The 23629-nt window shown below is 36.0% G+C and overlaps 1 protein-coding gene across 2 annotated transcripts in view; it reads right to left on the bottom strand.

The window, feature by feature from the left end:
- Positions 2758-23629, bottom strand: part of LMBRD1 (LMBR1 domain containing 1) — a 69385-nt gene continuing 48513 nt past the window's right edge. For both annotated transcript variants that reach the window (XM_021390813.1, XM_021390812.1), the window contains exons 10-16: positions 21800-21864; positions 20961-21063; positions 19778-19882; positions 18405-18554; positions 17405-17483; positions 4760-4851; positions 2758-4648 (exon numbers count right to left, since the gene is read on the bottom strand). In XM_021390813.1, coding sequence (XP_021246488.1) covers positions 4529-4648; positions 4760-4851; positions 17405-17483; positions 18405-18554; positions 19778-19882; positions 20961-21063; positions 21800-21864 — 714 coding nt within the window. In that variant the 3' untranslated portion in view covers positions 2758-4528. The remainder of the gene's footprint in view (positions 4649-4759; positions 4852-17404; positions 17484-18404; positions 18555-19777; positions 19883-20960; positions 21064-21799; positions 21865-23629) is intronic.

Genomic DNA, 23629 nt, shown 5'->3' with positions numbered 1-23629 from the left:
TGGCTCCGCTTCTTCTGATGCAGTCCAGGATACAGTGGGCTTTCCGGGCTGAGGGCTCATTGTTGGCTCAGGTTCTTCTTGCCATCCACCAGTACCCCCATGTCCTTTTTGGCAGGGCTGCGCTCAATTATTCCTTTCATCACTCAGCTTGTATTGGTAGTGGGGGTTGCCAGAACCAATGTGCAAGACCTTGCACTCACAAGGTTCACCTGGGCCCACTTCTTGAGCCTATCCAGTGTTAGAAGGCCACAATGAAGTCTCTTTGGAGCCTTCACCAGCCTGAACAAGCTCAGCTCCCTCAGCCTTCGTACGAGAGCGGTTCGAGCCCTCTGAACATCTCTGGACCTGTTCCAACAGCTATATCTTTCTTGTGCTGGGAGCCCCAGGCCAAGACACAATACTCTAGATAAAGCCACATGAGTAGAAAAGACGGGGACCTGCTGGCCACTCCTCTTTTGATGCAGCCCAGGATATAGTTGACCTTCTGTGCTGCAAAAGCAAGCTCAATACTAGCTCATGTCCAGGTTTTCATCCACCAGAACCCCTAAATCCTTCTCAGCAGGGCTGCTCTCAGTGAGCTGTTTTCCTAGTCAGCACACATACCCTGGATTGCCTCTGACCCAAGAGCAACAGCTTGCACTTGGCCTTGTTGAATCTCAATTCAGTTCATGTAAGCCTATTTCTCAAGCATGCCCAGGTCCATCCTGACAGAATCCCTTCTTTCTGTCATATCAGCTGTGCCACTCAGCTTGATGTCATCAGCAAACTTGCTCAAGAGTGCATTCAGTCCCACTATCCAGGTCACTGATAGAGATGCTGGTCTAAAGACACCTCCTGGGGGACATCAAGAGTTACTGGCCTCCATATGGACACAGATCCATTGATCACAACCCTCTGGGTACAACCATCCAACCAATTTCTTATCCACCAAACAGTACACTCTTCAAATCCACATCTTTCCAATGTAGAAATTAGAATGTGGTGTGGGACCATGTCAGAAGCCTTAACATCACTCTCACATCTTCAATTTAAGTACAACTTCACTTGGAGTCAAAGCAGCAAAAATACAGAAATGGTATTGTTTTGCTTTGCAGTCTTAAACAGGAAAATATTTTCACTAGATTTTAACAATCAGCAGGAAATCTGCTGCATAGTATCATGTCAGCTAAAAAAATTTAACAGCCTACTATAGGCTTTATTGTATTTATGATATGTAGTTCTAGATAGACCAATCACTACAGAATAAGTAGCAAGAAGAGGTCTCATTTGGCAGGCATTGCTGCCAAATTCCATTAAACAATTGTGATGACAATTGTTCGCTTAATACATCAGTTAAAATTTAAGGCTTATAGCTTTTAAACATTCACAAGCCTCAAACATAGAAAATGATTAGAAAAATGAAATCAAGCTAGATCTGACTATAGCACTACATCTATCAAAAGCTCACAGATGAATGTGAAATATTCATATACTCAGCAAAACAATTCTGATGCTATTTCAGGTAACTTTAGTATAGACAAATTCAATCTCTGAAACTTGATAGTAAGGAAATATCTAACATGGAATATTGTGTTATGTCTGGAAAGGCTAAATTTGCTCAAAACTGCAAAAAACTCTGGATGATCATTTCACAGCTAACAGTCAAATTAGTCAATTTTATCAGTGAAATTAGATAAGCTGCCACAGAAGGAATAAAGGAATAAACTTGTGTAAAGCAATTTGTTGTTTATATTACTAGTATTTTACTGAAAACAGCACAAGATGCAACAGTGGAAAAAATATACTGGAAGTTCTGTTTCTTAAAGTTGCTCCAAGTGTTGATCAACAATATGTATTTTAAGTCAGAGCTACACTGCATTTCACTGCTAGTCTTCTTTATTGGCTGTTACAGGATGTTCAAATCCAGCTGCTGACTTTACCAAACTTCAGAAGCATCTCTGGCTCATTTTACAGGGCACAGCACTGCCGAACACATCAAGTTTCCATCACGTGAAGGCCATACTAAACAGAAATGAATTCCTGAGTGTATACTCAAGAAAATTACAATAGCACATAGTACATTAGTACACACAGTCAAAATATTCATTGAACTCTTGAGAAACTGTATGACATGAATAAAATTTAGATTATGAGTGCCGACAATTACTTGCTGCTTGCATGACAGTAGATGACAGCAGGTGTCTGAAACACCTTCCAAATTCTCATTCAGAGAGAAAAGCTGCTTCTTAATAGTTGCAACTAAAGTAGTAAGGGGCTGGTTGTAAAAACTTAGCCAACACCTGGATCAAGTAGGTGGTAGTAGGTGGTACTTACTGAATCCTCCAAGAGTTGAAAGGCAACACAAGTTCAAAGGCTGATCAGTGTACTTTCACACATAGACTACTGTGAAACCAGGATAGATTGAGAAGGACCTAGAAATGGGAAATGATGAAAACCATAGAAGCAGGAGATACCAACAGAGCAGTAAGTATCTAGGAATGGTTAGGTATCCCGGCTTCAGACTGTGTGCAGTTCACAAGAAGCTTCATGGCATGAAAGGAGTATCTCGCTGCCAATCCTCCCCAGATAAGTAGCCATCTCCCCCAATGGAAAGCTGAGAATGAATGGACGCAACTCTACAAAACCAGGTATCAAGACCCAGTCTTACACTCAAATACTAGTAAACGAACTGGTGTATTATATAGCCAAAGAAGGAAAGTGAGTTGTCAGTTAAAGCTGCTGGTGAAAATATCAACAAAAGCCACAAAGAAGAATGAGAACATTTGAGCAGTTGACTTTATTTAAATTAGCTCACATAACTTTTCCACCAGGGTACCCAAAGCAGCATTTGCTGTAAATTGTCGATATCCTCTCTATGTAGCTTGTAGGGAGTTTCCAGACATCCAGTATCAGGCTCCACATTCAATTTGAGTCCTCTGAACTACTTATAAATAATTCATTGCAAGTTTCCCCATGGTCATATTTAAATAGTGTTCAGCTCATTCTAGTTAAAGGGAGCACAGAATGTCTAATCAAGCTTCAGTACCTGCTCTCAGCATTTGAATATATCTGACCTTTCAAATGTCTCACTGGTAGCAAACAAATTTGTTGCCATTAGTTGAGCAGTCTTGACTACATATGTTAAGCTTATGATTAGGATCCAAAATCCAGGTTGCCACATCAACATGGATATTGCAGTAGTTGGCACAGAATACTTACTAAGAAATTCAGGTTTTTTGTTTCTGCAAGAGTCCAGTATTGATTACCAGTATACACAAATTAACTAAACTCACTTAAGACTTACAATACGGGAACTAAATTAAAATTCAGAAGTTCTTAAGAGTCTGCTGTTCTGAAATACTGCAAGGAGAGGTATACTGTTATTTCAAAAAAAGGATTAGAAGGTGGTCAGTTTTCAAGAGTCTGCAAACACATGAGCAGAACTTAATTTCCAGATAGTTCAATGGTCAGTTTGATTTATAAAAAGATTATCTAAGTTACATTTCATGTGCTTGTGTGGATTATAACTTCAGGTAGCATTAGACGTTTAGAAATCTGTACTAATTCTCTTTCACTTGTCACTAACGACTAGCTGAAGATACTTTTTCAGCCTCAAAAAAATAGCTCAGTAATGGTGTAGCTAACCTTATTTTAAAAAGACTGAATGACAAAACATTCATGAACTGTGTTTATATAAACACAGGCTTCTAAACGAGTTGGCAACATCCACGTTAAATACTGAAAAATTCAAACTAGACAATATGTCAGAGAAAAAATATCGAAAGTTAATCAGATCTTCACTTTTTCATTGGTTATAAGCCTGGCACGTGGCAGCTTCAGAACTGAACTATACCAAAACACTGTAACAATAATAAATATTGTCATTTATACTAATGATTTCCTCTGACAAGGCAAAAGACACCTCATAGTTACTAGAGGATTCCACAGTAGCTTAGTGGTGATAACAGTGAAAAGGACATTCTTCACATACTGGGGACTTGCTACTTCAAGTTCATGTCCCTGGTCTATTTTAACAACAGTTTCTTACCAGTTATAGTTTTAAATGGGAATTCCACCAGTGTAATCAATACTAATGCAGAAATTGCATCCATCTGAAAGTGAAAAGTCAGTACAAATCTTTCTAGCAATGTTTATACCAGTTTTTGTAGGATTTTAGCTCATTTTATTTATAAGCTTGAATAAAAGAATTGTGCTCTGTAAGTTTGGTATGAAAATATTTAAGCAGCACAAGTTAAGAGAAAAACATGAGTTATGAAATAATTGCAGTCAGTTTATCAAACTGTACATTAGAAAGTTACACATACATCATAAAACAGTTATCTATATATTACTCAAATTCAGTTTCACAATTTGCTCTGATACAGTGACATTTAAAAGTGATATTCAGTTTTTGACTCCATTTAAGGAAGTACACTTATTTCCTCTATTTTATAGGCGCAAGGATGTTTATTTGGATAGCAATTCCATATGGATATTACTTTCAACAAAATATTAAGTTGCATTTTCCTATTTCGAAGGCAAAAGGCTATCAACAATAATAAGCAGACAGTTCATCATCACTCATGTCTGAATCATCTTCATCCACTTCACCTTCAATAACAGATTTCTTGCCTTTGCAGCATGATACAATTAATCCAATTAAGAAGACCTGCAAGTTTAAAATTAGTAAAATTACTTTTCCTTAAGGACAACACATAGAAAACTGAATGGCAGTGTGAGTATGCAAATATTTCAGTGATCTCTACATCAAAATACTTACTGCAATGAATGCCCAGTTCCCAAAGTAATAGACAGCACTGAAGAACCAAAATTTATGAAGAAAAAGGTATGTACGAGTAACAATACATTGATCTAAAAGGAAAGCAAATAGTACTGATTAGCAGAGAACAAACAAATGTCAGCTAATTCCAGTTAGTTATAGCACAACAGTTCAGCATTTCCAGAGGGTATTCAGCTTTTAAAAATAACTTCACCTCATTAAATTAAGTATGCTACTCTATCAAAAAGGTACAGGAGAGGGATATTTGATTTTGAGATACTGAATAGAAATACAGATGGCACTGGAAACTGATGGTTACACAAGTAAATCCATTAGCATCAGGTACTTGTACAGATCTGTACATTACTGCCTTTTCTGACAGATCCTATTATACTCATTTTCTATTTTAGATACATTGTATGAGTTAAGGATAGGCCTCATCAGGGAAGGCCTTCTGCTTGACCATCCCAAGATGACCTTCTCCCTGAACAAAACTATGCTGCCTAGAATACCTTTATCAAAACAGACAAACTCCAGTCCTTTAACAGTTCAGTAACTTATACTTGACAATATTTAAAATTCTTCTGTTAGTTTTAAGTTTAAATACTATGTTATGCAGCACACTGATCTCTATTTGCCTGACAGGTTATGAGATAGCATTAACAAAAAGTTAAACTGGGATTTCACAGCTATTAAACATTAGACATACAACACTGACACATTCTACAAATAATCCAGGTGTAAAACAGCTCTAGCAGAGAAAGCAGACTTCTCCACTATCAAATGAAAGCAAAAGGGAATGGAAAAGGAATTTTGCTGAAGTAATCCTTCTTGGCTCTCTTCTTCAAAGAAAGGAGATCAATGATTTTATTTCCCTTTTAACACCATTCAATAGTACATACCATGAAAAGGGGGAAAAGTAATAATTTAGCACACTACTGATAAAGTAAGAAATACTGCTAACATGAAGGTGCTTCACAATTGCTAGTGTTGTCAACACCATCTGCAGCTCTCCAGCTGGTTACTTCAATTAAAGAACAGCTAAAAGGGCTTTCAGATGTCTCTCTACAGTAACTGGATTAAATAAATGGTAAATATTTTAGAACACTTAGACCTTGAGAAAACATCTCAATGGAATGTGTCAGAAGTTCCACCAACTTTTCATTAATTCCCTCTGGACTAAAATGTTACTGAACAGGCTGATGTAACAACATTTAAGTTTCTATAATGACAATTTAGAATAAGTTGATGAATAACTGAATTTAGATAAAAACGTTGTTGCAAATGATAGTTATGAATATTACTGACAGTTCCTTGATCTTTGTGAACACTAAACAAAGGTTGGAAATGTACCATGCCTGATAGGCAATCTACCACTAAGAATAGAGCATACTATATAGAGCTGACCGAGGAACAGAACCAAAAAAATAATCAAGAATTCAAGATAGAACAGCTTCTTAAACAAAGGATGCCCAGCAACAAGTGCTAATAGCCACAATTACTTGAAGTCAACTATGTTTTGTCAGATCCACTGAAAGTTTTTCATTCCGGTGAATTAGAAAACCCTTAAGCTCAATCCACTTATGTTCTTGAACAAAGGCTTTTTCTTAGAAGTGAATTACAAGGATAAAGAAATATGTTCTAAACAAACCTTAAAGTCTAAACAGTTATTTAATACACTGAAATGCACAGGTTATAGTAGCAGTTTATCTTTTCTGAATCTAAAAATATAGTGAGCTTTCACAAAAGGATGTAAAAAATAGTTTTAAGGGAGAGATATTAGTTGTGAACACAAAACTTTAGAACACTGACATTCTTCGGACATTCACTGAGGTACACACTGGCTTTACTTGTTCATTAATGATCTGGACAATTATAGATTACACCCACAGTAAGCCCAGATGAAATTACAGAGCAGCAGAGAACAGAGGTCTAATACACGATATAGTAGCGCCACTGTTCAGAGGGAGCCTAATATTCCAGCCCCTTGAAATAATCCTTGAAGTTCAACAAGGAAGGTAAGTACCCATACCTCAAACAAAATAACACCATGCAACAGTGCAGGCTAAAAACTGACTGGGCACAAAGCAACTCTGCACGAAGTCTGCAACTTTGCAAATGCTACTCATTCAACAAGAAAGTGCCCCAATGCTCTGGTAAATAAACCGGAAGCATAGTTATTGGTGTGCAGTTGCAACTGAAAAATCTAACTGAAAATCATTCTTCACTAACAAGAACACAGTTAGCAGGTCCAAGGAAGAGAATTCTTCTTTCTATTCTAATTGGAACCACAAATGTTTTACTTCAGACTCCCCAGTATAAGAGAAACACCGGCACAATGGAGCAAGTCTGGCAGAGGAACACTGCAACAGCTAGAGCACACAGCATACAATGAAGATTTTAGTTCCTTCAGTTTGGAGTAAAAGTGCTTGCAGGTGTGCCTTATTGCTACCTCTGCTATGTAGCAGGGGATTAAAAATAGAAGGCAAGACTCTTTGAAGACCTGCACAGTAAGATGACAATGGATAACAGACAAGTTGCAGCAAAAAATATTCCTGTCAGGTAACAAGTAAAACTTCACCATGAGCATACTTAACATTGTGCAACAGGCTGCCCACACAGGTTTCAGAATTCATTTGTGGAGACACTTACAGAAAGTGCATGACTCGAGCAACCTGCTCTGTCCAACCCTGCTAGAGGGTTAGCACAGATATCTATGTCTTGCATGCTCAAATTAATTATAATCCATATTACATCAAGGTATATACAAGGACATCACAAACATTTAATAGTTTACATGGTATTTTGGATGGAAAACAGAGGTTGACACTGATAATGTCATCTACACACAAAGTCAAGTTCTGATTTCAAGCAGAACCTAGTTTTCGTTAAAATGCACTCAAAAGTAATCCTAAAAGAAAGCCTGGTATATGTTAGAATGCACTGCATATTAAAAAACCTATACAAGCATTGAAGGCATGGCTTCAGGTATTCAAAAAACATCTCATATGGCCCTGCTGCCACTCACTCAAAAGCTCTGTAGCAGAAAGCAGCTGCTGCTAACAGTACAACTTGCAACTTGAGTTTCAAGAAAGGGTTTGATGCATTTATAAACTTTAATCATCTATTAAGTTCCAAAGACTGAGATGCGAGATTTCACCTAAGGATTTGTAACTTACCTTACTATGGTTTTCCCGCAACAAAGAGCTAAATTGTATTTTGACAAATAGGGTAAACAACTACAGCAGGAATGGTTGAGTCCGGATGCAGTGACTCATGAAATACTTGCCAGAAAACACTCAGATTTCTAGAAGTTCCATCTGTAATCTACAAGTTGTATCAATATAACTACTCCTCTGTTAAAATGAGAAAAACACTAAAATTCCTATGAGCTGAGTAGGAAAGGGCAGAGATCTCAGTTTTAAAAATGGTCTCAGAGAAATATGCCTTTTACTTAGAGTGTACAGCAGCAGAAAATGAAGCAGATTGTGGATTCATTTGAACAAGCTATAATAGCAAAGCCTTTTCTTGGAATCACTCTGCTATCCATCTAGCGAGTTGCTAAGGGATGTCTCTAAGGTAGACTAAGGGCTCTGAAAAAATTTTGTTGAATATAATGGCAATATCTCAGCAATGTAAGTAATGCCTTAGCAAACTCCAAAATAAAAAGAATTCTTAATTGGATATCTCATCTTGGACAAGAAAGTTGTATGGTTTTATTCAAACCATTAGAAAGACCATAGAAACATTAAAGAATCATGGATTAATCTGTGACTACAGAGCATACAGAAAAGTCCTACTATTATGTTTTGTCTTGCAACTCTACATTTCACTAAGAAATAAGAAAATTGAGTCAATTTATAATAACCAAACTGACTAAAATAAACATTAAGTAACTTAATCTATAAAAGGAAATTGCGTAAGATAACAGCCAAAAAAACACATTTCAACTAGGTAAGAAATCAAGGGACATCCAATAGTGCAAGAGACCCATAAAGTCATATTTATCATCCTGTGATACATCCAATTCATTTCTCTCAACAGAACAGCAAAACTTACACTTCTGCCATGGTTTCATGTTGAGCAGATCAGATTCCCTTTTGACCACCAGATGGAAGAAGCGCTACAGCACTGGAAAGTATCCTGAGAGACATGTATGGTTTCTCAGTTCAAAAATGTTTATTTACACAAAATAGTGGAAACAGGCACCAAGTAATTAAATTTAAATACTCTGCTAAAGACTAATGCCTCAAGAAACAGAACGTGGACTTGCTTCCAGTTCCAACTTTGCTGACAGACCAAAGCACTCAGACAAGGTAAAATAAGCTTCAGGCATCCTCAGATTTAAGCAAGTGTATCAAAACTTTTTAATTATAAGCTTCCTCTTTGCCTCTGTACCTATAATCTAGCATCTTAACAGACTCATCCACTTTTCTGCAAGTGTTAAGGTCATTCCAGGTCTTCAAGCTGCTGCTGAAGTTTGATGTTTATAATTGTATTTTATACATCACTTTCTAAGGTTTCAAAGGAAAGAGATTTATGGAGTGGCAATAACAGCAGCCACAACTACTGTAGTTTTTATTACTGGTGGTTAAACAAGGAAAAAGTGGCTTTTTATTGCATGTTACTCAGCAGTTTCTCCATGTAAAGTAGCTGCTATCATGTCTCATCTGAGCTACTTCCCTCTTAGTCCCATATTATTCTTTATTGTGGCATACACACAGTTAATACTTGCAGCTGTTGAGGCTGTCTTGCACTTCACAATGCAGTCCCTCTGCTGTTGCTTCTCTGGTTTCATTAGCGAAATCCATCTGCTACAATAAGCTTCTACAGTTTTTACTTTGTGGCATCACATACAAATTGTCCCTTTCCTTCAGCTGACTCTTGCCAGAAATTGCTTAAACTTGAGTTATTACTCCTTCAGCTTTCACACTGATGCTAATATCAGACCTTCACCACTACTATACTAACTTCACAGTCAACTTTAACAAATTTACACCTCTGATTCCTTGTAAGAGGGAAAAGGATGTTGGGAAATTGGTTCATTCATGTACTGCAAAGACCTGAAAACACTTTCCATCAGACTCCATGTAGCTACCAATAACTCCCCATTTAAAGACACATGAATCACAAAGGTTCTGACAACTCAAATTTACAGAACTTTAAAGTACAAATACACAACAGAAGTGTAAGACATAAATCACTCAGATGTTAAACAAACTGCAACTACCTAGAGACTTAAAATATATCTAATATTTTGTGTTTGGCCAGAGCATTAGTGAGATAGCACCTTTTAGGGAACCATGGACACCACACAGAAGTCTAGCAGAATAGGCTTAGTTCTTGTCCAAAACCTACTTGATTCAACAAGAGCTGATGATTCCAAAGCTAGTCAAAACTCCAAAGAAAAAATTTAACAAGTTAATGAGTCAGCAGCTTGGAAACCAGGAATTAATAGGGAACCTGCAACATGGCTCACTGTCAGCAGAAAAAGAAGGAAGATCCCAACTTCCTAAGTGCTCCATAGTAAATCCTGTTCCCACTGGAAGATATTCAAGTTTTCACAAACACTCAAAATGAAGTTAGCAGTGTTCCAGTAGATATTTAAATTCCGAGAAAGCTAGTTTCAGATGGAATAACATTCCCTCTGAAAATGCTTATTAGCTCTAAACTAGAGATGCTGTTACATGATTTCTTAAGTGTCAAACTATTCAGGACACCTTAATATTTAGAAGACAATTTCTGCTTTTTCTGTGACTCAAGCCATATATTGGTTACCTTATATCAGATACCTGCAAATTAAACTCAACTTGATACAACTCTAGACAAAGCCAGAAAATGATGTAATTAACATGAATCAGTCTGATATTGTGACTACTGTAGCAGTCATACAACTTTGAAAATTAGACACTGAATATTTGTATTAAATAGTTCAAGAATTTGCTGCCCCAACAGTGCTAGCAGGACTTGATAGAATAAGGAGGCTTCCAGTAAGATCCTCCAGGATTTTGTGCTAAAAAGTAATAAGAGCTGACTAGTAAAGTCACTAGTCAGCTAAGTTTCTTAACACTGAGAACATAGTCCTATAAAATCATTTGAGTCACACAGCCATTGCTTAAATTTGACTGTTGAGAAAGAAAAGTGGCACATATGAACAAAAAGTTCAGGTCAGTTGCAGAAAAAGGGTATTTGATCTTAGAGAACAAAAAACAAGCAAGCTTTAACTAAATATAGGCAAGTTCTCATTCTTTTTCTCTGTATACATTGAAAAAGCCTATGAATGCTTTTCCTCGACATTTTAGATTTGGAGTTCATCTTAAAGCTGTGGTATTACTATGAAAAACAGCACCCAGCTATACATCTTCTACTTTAGTTAGATTACACAGAATCTTAATACATGCAGATCTTGGCACCCTTTAACAAAATAGAGAGAAACCTTTTAATGAGATTCAAAGAGCTAAACTCATTAATCTCATTTTTTGTCAAGTTTAAAGGATGATTTAACTGTAACATTTAAATACATTTAAGTGGGGAATATACTAAGTGCTGAAGAGACACCATCTAGTGAGAAGACACAGCATTAACCAAAGACTGGAATCTGTAACAATGTTAATTCCAGAGACCACATCCGACAGGGAAGCAGTAAACTACTGCAATCAACGGGCAGAAGTAAAAGGTGCATTCTGTGCTTCAGAGAAACTGATATAAATATATATAAAGTTGTATATAACATTTATGTTAATCATCAAACCTGTCTTGAAGCATTTGGGCACAGACCATACAATTGTCATTTCCTGTTTTTAAATCAGACTTAGTTTGAACATTTGCAAGAGCTATTTTCTGATAGTCTCCTCTGAACACATTTTTAAGTAACTCAAGGCAACAAATTCCCCACTTTAAAGACCATAAAAATATGTATTAACTTTGAGGGCAATATCCTCGAGATGAGCATAGATGCAAGATTTCAGAAAGCAAGGAAACAACGTACAGCATAAACATCATTTTCACTTTAATCAAAGCACTTTTAACCACCTACCTCCTTTAACAGTATTAACTTAGTACAAGCTTCATCTTGCACTAGGTTCAGACTCCTTGAAACTACAGTACACCACTTGGCCTTCAACACTAACCCAATTTTTGTCATTTTTTGTATTTGCATTCATACTGTCTTAAGCTCCCTATACTTTCCATCTATATGGAAAAAAATTTGGAGAATGCACTTGACGATATTTTAGCAGACAGATCTTGATTCTGTAATACCTTCACATGAAACACTCCTGTCCTTAGAAGACCTTTACAGCCAGTTAATACATAGAGGCTTCTAACAAAACAGAGCAACTTTCAGCATTGGAACGCCTTTATTATTCTCTGGATAACAAAGAAATTTACGACTATCATTAAAGAGTTGAAGTCCTGATGCCAAATTCTTTTAAATAAGATCTGGATGTGATTAGCAATTTTATCATTAATGATGCTCTGAAAACAAGTTCCCATCCTTTGACATCTTCCATCTCCTTCATACATGCAGTTGACTTTAGTCCAGTCATTATCTTCTCATAATTCAGATAGTAATTATTCAATATTATGATATTCATCCAGCAGAGCTGCAGGACAAGAGGTCCTAGGAGACTGAAATCAAGAGGATCTATTCAAAAAGGTGGTCTAAGTCTACTGGACAAGAAACATCTGTACAAAGCTTTACCAGCAGTAATAACAGGCTGCTGTCCAGTTCCCCTGCATAGCTGCTCTTGAGCATGTTATAGTATGAATCATCCGCTGTCATGTCAAAATAAAAAAGGGATTTGATTAAGCCAACAGAAGCCGCTCCCTATACTTCAATGAAAGTATTTACATTACAACTAACATTTCAGTTATGAAAAGACTTGGTGGCTTTTGCCATTCACCCAGATCACATCTGATACCTTCTTACGGCAAGAGTACTGGCTTTATTTGAAGTATCATTTTGCAGACAGTGTTGGTTGATTTCTTACTCAAAGAGGTACTCTCTCTGGGTTCATTATTCCCTTTTAAGAATGCATACATACCCTCCAGTTCTTTGCAAAGAGATTCATGTGTTATTCTATAGCACTGATAATATCAGAGCATCTCACTTTACTGCTACGCTTAAATTCAACAGGCAGTAGAATTAAGGTGTTGATCCAAGAATAAAGTACTCAGTTGCCACTCCCTTATTGTTCAACTCCATTTAACAGAAGTATTTTTAAATGTATCCTTTTCTCTCTTTATTAGTTAGGAGCTCTTGGAAGAAGAAAAGAGGTAGTTTAGAGCAGCTCATAACTGTTCACAGTAGTGGGAGCAAAATAAATTGGTAGTAATTAATTTTTCTATGATTGTGTCCATGAACACTGTACTGCAGAAGAAAAATTAAGGGTATTTTAGCTACTCACACTATTTACGGCTGCTAAATAGGACTGTCTGGAGTCAGATATGCACCATGGTGCTTAAATTGATTTGTCATGATTATGGAGAGCTTCCATGGTGTAATATATAAGTAGACATTGAGGGCAAAGCACTAGGTTAGGTCATTCAGAAAATTAATAGGAGAAAGGATCAAGTCTTTGCTAAAAGCTTCCTCCTGTTCAGGCTTTTTGTCATTTTCTTTTTTTAAAAACTTCAAAAACTAAGTTAAAACCACCAACTGGAAAGAGTCATCTATGATCTAGGATTCTTCAGAAATGACAATATACACATAAGAAAGCTGCACTGAACCTCCACTGTGCACATCACCTGGATTTCTCTATTTAAATAGAAAACAGAGCACACCCCCATTTGGCATTCTAATCTGGGACTTCTTTATAACTTAAGGTGTAAATCTAGGCCAGTATAAAACCTGCATTTATTGATTTTCAGATGACAAGACAGTTTTATAAGGAAACACATACCTAATTAGTACCATAAGTCCTGCTCAGATTAAGCCTTAAATATTTACATGTTTTTTTTCCTCTCTCCATATATACAGTTCAAGTCAGAGCAGGTTTATGGAAAAAGCTCAGCAGATAGACTATGCTTAGCATTTAACAGACCTCAGATAAATCTCATTTCTCCAATTAAGTGAAGGAAAACCCAAATCAAGATGATTCATAGCATGTTATACACTTCAAGTAAATGACACTTCCTGTATTATACAAACATTTTCATTACTTCTGATCTAACAAGAGGCAGATACTGTTTATAACATCACACAGTTGAGGCTGGGAGAAGTCTGGGATTAAAGCTTTCAGTTGAATCATTGCTCATTTACATTATTTACATTAAGTCCTGTTAACCAGTTGAGCTTAACCTACATCAAGTTTTCAGTTCATTAGTACAGCTGCAAAGTTCTAACCACATAATTAAACCTTTTTTTGACCTTAAAAAGAAAGGAACTGTGGACCCAGTACTTCAGCTGGCATTAGTCCTTAAGAACAACAATCAAATGAGATCTTTGCCCAACCGCAAACTCTGAAAAAATGTTTGTTTTGCCTATAAGAAATATAGGCAATTTACTGCTCCAAAGACCAAGCCTTTTGCACAAAGTATTGAAGTGCAACTAAGTAAAAGTGTTTTATTGAATTATAAGATATAGTCTGCTCTATTACTTCTGGTAAGTCCGTTTCCTGTAGGTGTGCTATCATGGCCTATGGCATTCAGTATACAGCAATTTAACCTCATGAATAACAGAAGGAAATAACATTTAATGAAACCAGACAGTAATAATATATATATATGTCTAAATACTTGAGTTACCTGTTCTAATATTGTATTTCAACTGTCTCATGTTTCTTTGGAAGACATCATCTCCTTCAAACTGAATACCAGTATGAAACAAGTATATACAGGAAACATTCCCCACTAAATGCTAAAGTTTTAACAATACTTAAGTTTTTGAGTATTAGCTCCTTAAACAAGATCAGATCTCTTCCATCATCTCAGAAATAGTGTAAATATAGTAGACATGATCTCCACAGTATCCGAGTATTCAATAAAACTGAGCTGACTGCTATAGGTGTATCTGTCAATCAGTATAGCTATTAAAAAGTTATACCTTTAAGAAAAAAATAGAATGAATTCAGTTCAAGCAAAACAAAATACAGTAAGCATTGAGAAGAAAAATCAATATTTGCACTTAGTTCTAGTTCAGTGGTTTTCATACGATAAAACCCTAGCAGTAAGGAGGTCAATAAAAAACAACTGCTTGCCCCTCTTTCTAAAGTTCATTATATATCTGTGCTTAATATGCATCTGGTATCCCTATGAAGAGAAAATAAAAAATCCAGTTCCTCACTTCGATATAAATTTCATTTGACATTTTCTAGTTGATCACATAGATTTGAACCAGTTCTTTCACTAAATTATGTAACAGACATTACAATAGCAGGTAAGGCACAGACAAGTACTACATTTCACCTTTCTAACACAGCCCATCCAATTCACTTGATGAAACAGTGAACAGTTTTCACTAACAGACTTACTTATTCAGTGAAGTTGAAAGGTCTTTTTATAGATGAAAACTTAACAACTTGACTGCATCTGTATAGAACATTACTATAGCCTTTGGATCACATTAGTATTCACATCTAACAAAAAGTTAACTCACCTTCTACTTTGGTTAGGCTAGCATAGGACAGCATATCAATACCTTCACCATCTCTTACCAATAATGAAGGAGGGCATGACTCAAAGATATCCAGTGCAATGATGCACGTTAACAAATTCAAGCTATCATTTCATTTACACAGGCCAACTCTTGTGTCCAGCACATCAGAAGACAAGCTTAAGCACCAGCTATATTGTTTCCATTGCTCAAGGAAAGTTAGGAAAAAACAGAGAAGGTATTTAAAGTATTTATGAATATCACCAACTACAGGTGGAACTTAAGAAATTTCTCAGCCCAACCTCACTTCCTTAAATTTAACAGCAAAGTCTGATTAAGATCAAACCTGAATTTCTCCAAGAGAAGTCAAGACTAATGAGCTTTATCAATGTCAAGAGTACATTCTTCTTCCAGCAAATACTAGCCAAGCTGAGAAGCTGCTTACAAAAAATGAAGATCTGTAAAACCTTCTCTAAGTGATCTCATTTTGCAAGATGACTGATTTTACTCTTCTGAACTCTGCCACAGAAGAGTTTATTTTTGAAACTGCAATACTGTTGTAGTTACTGAGTTGAACTATTATATCCCGCAAAAAAACCACCTCAAATTGCATTATAGCTAAAAGTACCTATCAAAAAATGTGGATGAACGATTTATTACAATGAAGTCTAGAAAAATCCATCCATCATGGTAGATTATATAAAACAAGAGGAATATGAACAGAACAATGTACTAAATTTGAGAAGGGTACATACATAGGAAATACCCTGCAAAGACCAAAAATTTGAGAACAGATCATACGTCCAGTTAACTCCACTACTACAAGCATTTGAAATTAAACACAATTTGTGTTTCCCAATAACACAAATAAGAGAAACTGAGGAGTTGCTAAGATCTTCTAAAAGTATAGTCAGGGTTCAGTAGCTACAGAATGTTGGTAAGAATATAGGACATAAGACCACTATTTATCTTTTCTATCAATTACAGACACTGTCACACCTTTTTCTAAGCATATTAAAACGCATACTCAATTCAACTTCTTAACACAGAGTAGCCGAAAGTTCGCCAAAGAAAACAATTGAGAGCTTCAACAAAAAAACATGGACCATTCTGAAGGCCATAAATCTTTTGCTGAGCTGATTTTTTTTAGAAAAAGATCAAAGCAATCAAAAATTGATAGTGGCCTTAAACTGCAGTTTCAATATTGAAATAACTAGTGCAATTCAAATGGCTCAAGAATTGGTTATATGCAGAAGAAAAAAGGGCAGACAGCGTTGGAAAAAATCCAGCATTATTAGCTTTGTTACTTAAGGGAATTCCCACCTTCAGAGCAGTGTAAAGGAAGAACAATATCTACAAAAACTGTCTCAAAATATCCAACATTAGGGACTGCAAAGATAAAGTCAGGAAAAGCTCCCCCATTATTCATCTGCTTGCTAGTCACTATTCACAGCTCCATATTATCTACAGTACAACTTCCACCCAAACAGCAGTCAAAAAGGGATGATTAATAACAGATAATGAAGTATTATACTGAATGTCAGAGAGAAATTAAAATTAAGCGGATTGCAGGACAATAGTCTAAGATGTCAAATTCTTCCAGTTTTGTTGCTCACAGAACAGTGCGTACTTGCATCCTAACTGCAGAATTTTCTTACTTGCAAATTGGCACTGAGAAGTTCAGATCTTAATTTTCTTGAGTACATTACAGATGTTGATAGAACATCTCCCTGAATGTCTGGATAGTAAATACACACTAATATTGCACTTCAGATGCTAAAATGCTAAGCTATTCACAGCCTTGGGCTTATTTTTAAGATCTTCTACAAACATATTAAAATAAATGGAAGACTAAAGTTAACTGCAGTGCACTGTTAAACTGCTTCTACTAAAAATCTTTCCTTCATTAAGTTGTCAGTAGTATGTTTTCTGGACGTAATTGTATGTCAAAGTCTCATATTAGAGCACAAAATCAAGGCAAAGATTTGAGCTCCTTATTACAGCTAAGCACACATTTCATATATTGTATATACAAAAAACAAGTTTCTTACCTTCAGGTGCATCTGCATCACAGTCTTTTGATACAAATGTTGTGACATTCTTTGGCTGGCCATCAATTGTCTTATTACTCTACATAAATACATAAGATTATTCCACACTCCCTCAAATAAACATTTCTCAGTACATTACTAGTTTATTTTTTTTAAAAAAGCTTTCATGGACCTCTTACATTCAGAAGGATTAAGATTTGATCAGTATCTACATTAAGCAGCTGTCATTTAAGAGTAGCTTCATATGAAAAATTCTAATTATGCTTCAATTTAGAATAAATGTTTGTGGCCTTTAAAGGCTAGTGCAAAATACTTTATATCCAAAATTAAATCTTATGCTTTCATAAATACAATTTTAAATTCATCTTCAGCGATGAAGACACCATTGAAGTACTAGGCTTGAATAATGATACTGAATACAGTTACAACCTGGTGTAAGAGCCAGATGATAGCATCCATTGCACTTTGATAGCCTCCAATATACTTAGCCAATAGAGAGAAGGAGCCAGATAGGAGGAAGATGGTTTTGCAAATGAAATACTGAAAATTCAAATACTCCTGTTCAAACTCAAACTGCTATACAGCTAGAAAAATTGACCCTTACATTTGATTCATCAGTGCAAATTCAGATGCTTTCTGAATATCCTCTGCTGTACAAGGCTGTACCTTTGTCATCTCAAATGTACACATGAGAATATTAACTGTGGAACAACAGCATCACTTTTAGTCACTCATGTAACCTACGAAGTCCAGTGGAAGCAAGCAGCTTCTTATCAAAAGAAATGAAGCATAATTCCAAGTTTGGCACTGTGTAAAGATTATCAAGGAATTAAGTCACATTACACACAGTATAGCCATTTTAGGCTTATGCAGTACCAAGCAATGTACTAATAGCTGAAGAAACCTGGGTACAAAATCTTCAAAAACTGAGAAGGAGCCCAATTTGAAGTCTTCGTAAACATGAAGTTTTTAAATAAACACATACCATGTTACATCTTACCTGTACCAGGTATTTTTGACTTCCATACATTACATATTGAGGGGCAAGACTGTAGATCATGTAACTTGTATGAAGAACTATCAACAGAAGTATCATACAGAGAAATAAGAGTGCTTGAGGTCTAGTTTTTCCTCGTCTGATTTTATAAAGCTACAAATAGAAAGCATACAAGAGTTAGTGATTAAAAATCAAGTTGGTTTCAGGTAAAAAAAATTCCACTTTCTCCTAAACCTAAGTAACAAATACAATTCTACTGGAAAGCTGCTATAAATTCTCTTCTGGCAACTTAATTCCAGTGAGTTAAAGCAGATTTTTCAGGTATATTTACATAAAGTTCTAAACATAGCTATTTAATCAAAATAATTATACCAGTGACCCAGAACATTTATAGATCAGGAAGCTTCCTAGAACAATTAATAGCAAGATAGTAAGATAATAAATAGTGTTGCTTATCACACTTATCAAGCAGTGCTTTGGTTTGCCAAGTATTGCATCCGCTGGCTAAGGTGTAATGTCATCTATCACTGCTTCTCTAATCAGACCGAAAACCAGAGAAGGGAATCGTGAGATTGTATTCTTAACAACATGAAAAAAATTGTGCACTATGGAGTTGCATCTTCTCCACTTCTCTAGCGAATGGTATAATCCCTTGCTGTTACCTGTAGATAACTTCTCTACTCTACTGTGATTCCCATAGGCTCAGATGAAGTACCATAGAAAAGAATCTGGCATCTGGTAAATGATGAAGACCAAAAACAGCAGCAAGCCTCAGCTCATTGCCAGGACTCAGTGTCATCATTTGCAGTTTTGGGATGTCACCACAGAAAAGAGTGACAGAAGTAAAAGCAATGCAGGAGCAAAAGAGGGGAAGTATTAAGCCAAGGATCATAGGTATGATTGCTATGCTGTTGGATATAAAGCTGTTTTTCAAATATAGTAATATTCTTCGCATCATACTTAGATATGGCATCACTGTACTCTCAAATCAGAGAAACTTGCTTGCCACCTAAAATCAAGTCAAGCCTTACTGACTCCACATTTCTGATTTTAAGAAATTCATTAATATTTCCAGTGCACCAGAATCATATGGTTTCAACTTAGAAAAGCCAGAAGCCACTGATTTCATATGCCAAAGGAGTCAGCTGTCTATTGTTTATCGCAATAAAAGTTTTGTCTGACAACTTGCAAAACAGAGCAGCTTTCAAAAACAGCAAAACTTGCACAGTATGCTTTTAGCACTCATTACGGATATAAATAACATTTGTGGCATCTCTATTTATGAAGTAGTACATAAATAACCATTTATTAAAAATATTCCATGGAACATTTCTTAAACATTAATAGTTTGCTTTACAAAATTAAGTGATATTTACCCTTATCCAGAAGAACCAAATACCCATATTTCGAATCCCTGCCATTGAAGTGAAGATAAAGTACATAACAATAGTTGTAATAAGAATATAATCAAGTGGGAAAACCTAAGAACAAAAAGCATACAAGGACTTGAAATGACAATAAACTCTTCAGTTAGAAAACATGCTCTTTTCCCATTTAGAAACTACTTAGCTTAATCCAAGTCATTTTGAGTTAGTAAGAGTCATTTAAAAAGCTTCGTAGGTATCCCCAAATAGAGCTAGCGTGGCTTGCTGTTAATAGAGCTTACAGTTTGTGAAAGCATTTAAGTGTTTTTCTCAAAACTTTACATACTTTCCAGCCAAGAAATACTTGCTTTTTTGAAATACTTTCAGAACAGAAAGCCCACAGTAGCAAAACTAATCTTAAAACTATATAAGCATGTGATTGTTTCTGAACATACTTGCATACAGCATTTAACAGTTAGAGATAACACTGCTGCTGAACACCACTTTTCCTAGTGATAAGCTGTAGTGGTCAGTAGTTTCTGAAACTATCGAGTAAGCAATGCTTCGTGGAAAGAATTCAGGAGACACTAAAGCACTAACAATTACAGCTTTCCCTTCTGTTAGTTTACTCATTACTGTTCATGTCTGTAAAACTAATGTGGAATTGTTGTCTTCCAAATCTACTCAAGTTAGTGTTTTCTCTTATGTACATTTTATTTCAGAGTAATGCAGTATAACAACACACCTAACTGCACAGAGCATAGTTAGTATATCTTTTCAAGGCGTAATAAATACACTGAAAAGTGAAGTACATTTACTTCCCTTAAGGGGGATAAGTTACTAAACAACTCAAATATAATTAGGGCATGAAAAAATTTGTTTTTATTCTGCACAGAACTCATGTAACAAGTGGCCTCCGACTTCACCATCATCAACACTGCAACTACATTTCCCAGTTCAAAGTTAGCCTCCAGCACTACACTCGTCTTGCTTGGATGACTTTCATCAACTCAAGAGCTTCATATCCACATCAATTAACTCGAACAGATCCATCAGTACGGAAGCTGCCTTGCTTTTACAGAACACACATCTAGACTATTTTCTTTAAGTTAGTTATTTACAAGTACAGTTTGTCTTTTAACAGCTTAGATAATCAGAGGAACATCCTTATATCTGTATGTCACCATTTACTTACTGTTTGAAGAACAGGTAGCAGCATATTCAATGGATTGGTCAAATTTGTTCCTAAAATTATAAATCCAGAGTCAAAGCCAGCTGAATGTAGAGCTTTGTCTAAACTGCAGAAATGAAGAAAAAACTGGGTAAGTACTATGGTTATCCAAGAGTTGTCCTAAATTTAAAATGGCAGCTCAAAAAAAAAACGCTGAACTAAGCCTAGAGATTGAGTTTTTTTCATACCTATATGGATCCATTGTTCTATAAAACTCACTGAACTCACTCTAAGGAAATATATATTATTTCTTTATCTCCTTGACATTTTAGTTCTTTCTTAGTTCAGGCCATATAGCTTTTTTGCCCTGTCTGAAAAATTAGAGAAACCAACATTTGAAACTTCTCGTTAAGAAACAATCTTCAATGAAATCTCTACTTTGCAGCTGTCTACATTACTTTCAATTCCATGAAACAATTATAATGCACATGATCACACATTATACATGCCATTCATTGCAAGGAGAAGCACCTGTTAACCAGCCCAGCAAGTACCTACACACTTCGGTTCATTCAAGCACTCAGTACTTCCATAGCCTTAATCAAATTTCCTTAAAGTTCATAATTTCTTTAATACGTCAGAACTGTTTTCAGCAGCATGTAGTTAAACTGAAATGTGCCCTTGATTGTTTTAGGGCATTTTGATTTCAATATGCGTTACATTGAAAAAATGCAGCACTAGCTGTGGAAACATACCACAGGAAAGAAACTACTCCTGAAGCAAGCCACCCCTGAACTGGCTTTGATGTTAGAAGAGAAAGTGCGTAGTTCAAGTGGTTAAGAAAAGTGCTGAAATGTACTTACTTTGACAAGAACAGGGAGACAGTGAAGAGCAGTGCCACAATAATGAAGAATACTCCCCATACAATCTAGAAGCAAAAATATTCTACAGTGAAACTGAAATTGCTGGCAGTTAATAAAATAACTGAAAACTTGTGTGAGTTCCAATAAAGGACTAGTGATCTTGGACCTCAGAGCTCAAGCAGTTGAAAAAATTTTGGTAAAGATTTGACAGAAGCACTAAAAACACTTATACTCAAGCAAACAGATTTTATGTCAAGCATTCAAAAAGATAATCACCCAAGATGAGAACCACTTCTGTCTAGTCAATACACTGAGCTCAGAGTCAAGTGTTGAAGTACGTCACAGAATGGCTTGGGTTTTAAGATCAAGTTCCAGCACCTCCTGCCATGGGCAGGGACACCTTCAGGTTACCTAGAGTCCCATCCAACATGACCTTGAACATTTCAAGGGGAATAAACAAATTCTCTGGGCAACCCATTTCAGTACCTCATGCTCCGAGTAAAGAATTTCTTCTTTATATCTAATCTAAACATATGCTCTTTCAGGCTAAATCTTTGTCCTATCACTACATCCTTTTAAAAAGTCTAGAAATAGGTCAAAAGTGCAATTAAGAACACAGATGTTATTAAATGAACACAGCATTTACCAGAATGCACTACCTATACTTGCTATATAGAGTGGAAAACTTTTACAATATGAAGGCATTTGGGCTTAAGAAAAATTAAGCATGTTTCCACTGCCATGCTACCACATCCAGTAGCATGCTGGATTGGAGCATGTACTCCCAACAAAGTACAACTCCTTCTCAATTGAGAGCTCCCTTCCATACAGTTATTTGCAGGTACACTGACAAAATCAGTTTGATGGACTGATATACTAGGTTCGCATCTTACTTCTGCCTGCAGGTCCTCAGTCATCACTATCGAGTACTCCGAAGTAGTTTTCAAGTCTCAATTTACAGAGAGCAGCTTTCAGAGTGTTTTGACTCATAGGTTTAAGTTATCTAGACACTTACCTTCAAAGTGATGTTAAGACTTGAGAACAGACAAGAAAATAGTAAGATGCTACAATAATAAGATAACTATGACAGTAGTAGAAAAGATACTGGAGTTTCAAGAAAAATATAAATGCAACTCAAATACTACCATACTTAAATATGCTTTCATCTGGGGACAAATGAAGATGAAGTTGTCATTAGCACATCACAATAACTAGATAAAAACCTCTCCTCCAGATAGAGTTCTAGAACCGAAGTTCCATATTCCTTCAGCTGCCTATGGCAAGTTATTTAACCTGTTCAATGGTTTGAAACAAACATCAAAAAACAACCTCCCCTCTTAGCTATGCTTATGACTTGGCACAATAAGTACAGATAACTGCTACAGACCACTATAATTATCAGTTACCACTACTGTTTTTGAAGTGTTGGCAAGCTTTTTTGGTAAAATTTGCTTGGAAATCTAGAACACCAATAACAACTGCCTGATGTACAAACTAAGAACAGAATTTAAGATCCTTTCTCTCTACAGTAAATTCTCACCAAAAATTAGCCATTCAGGAAACAGATGTTTAAAAACAGTTAAGCTTGCGTTACTTTATGACTTTCTATCAACTACAGGCAGTATACCATACTTCCTCTGGTATACATCTTTTGAAGAAAGCGCTCCTTTTCATGTTTTAACCTCAACTCCAGTCCCATTAACGTAAGCCTTCTCTATCCCTATAATTCTGCCTTAGTTCATTTTTATCCTTCTACCATGCTATTAAGACTACTAAAACAGTTAACATCAACTTATATTCATGTAATTTCAAAGCAACTATTGACTCAGA

Source organism: Numida meleagris, chromosome 3 (assembly GCF_002078875.1).
Source record: "Numida meleagris isolate 19003 breed g44 Domestic line chromosome 3, NumMel1.0, whole genome shotgun sequence".
Taxonomy (NCBI): domain Eukaryota; kingdom Metazoa; phylum Chordata; class Aves; order Galliformes; family Numididae; genus Numida; species Numida meleagris.
Note: the sequence above shows the minus strand (reverse complement) of the source record. Positions and strands in the feature narration are given on the sequence as shown.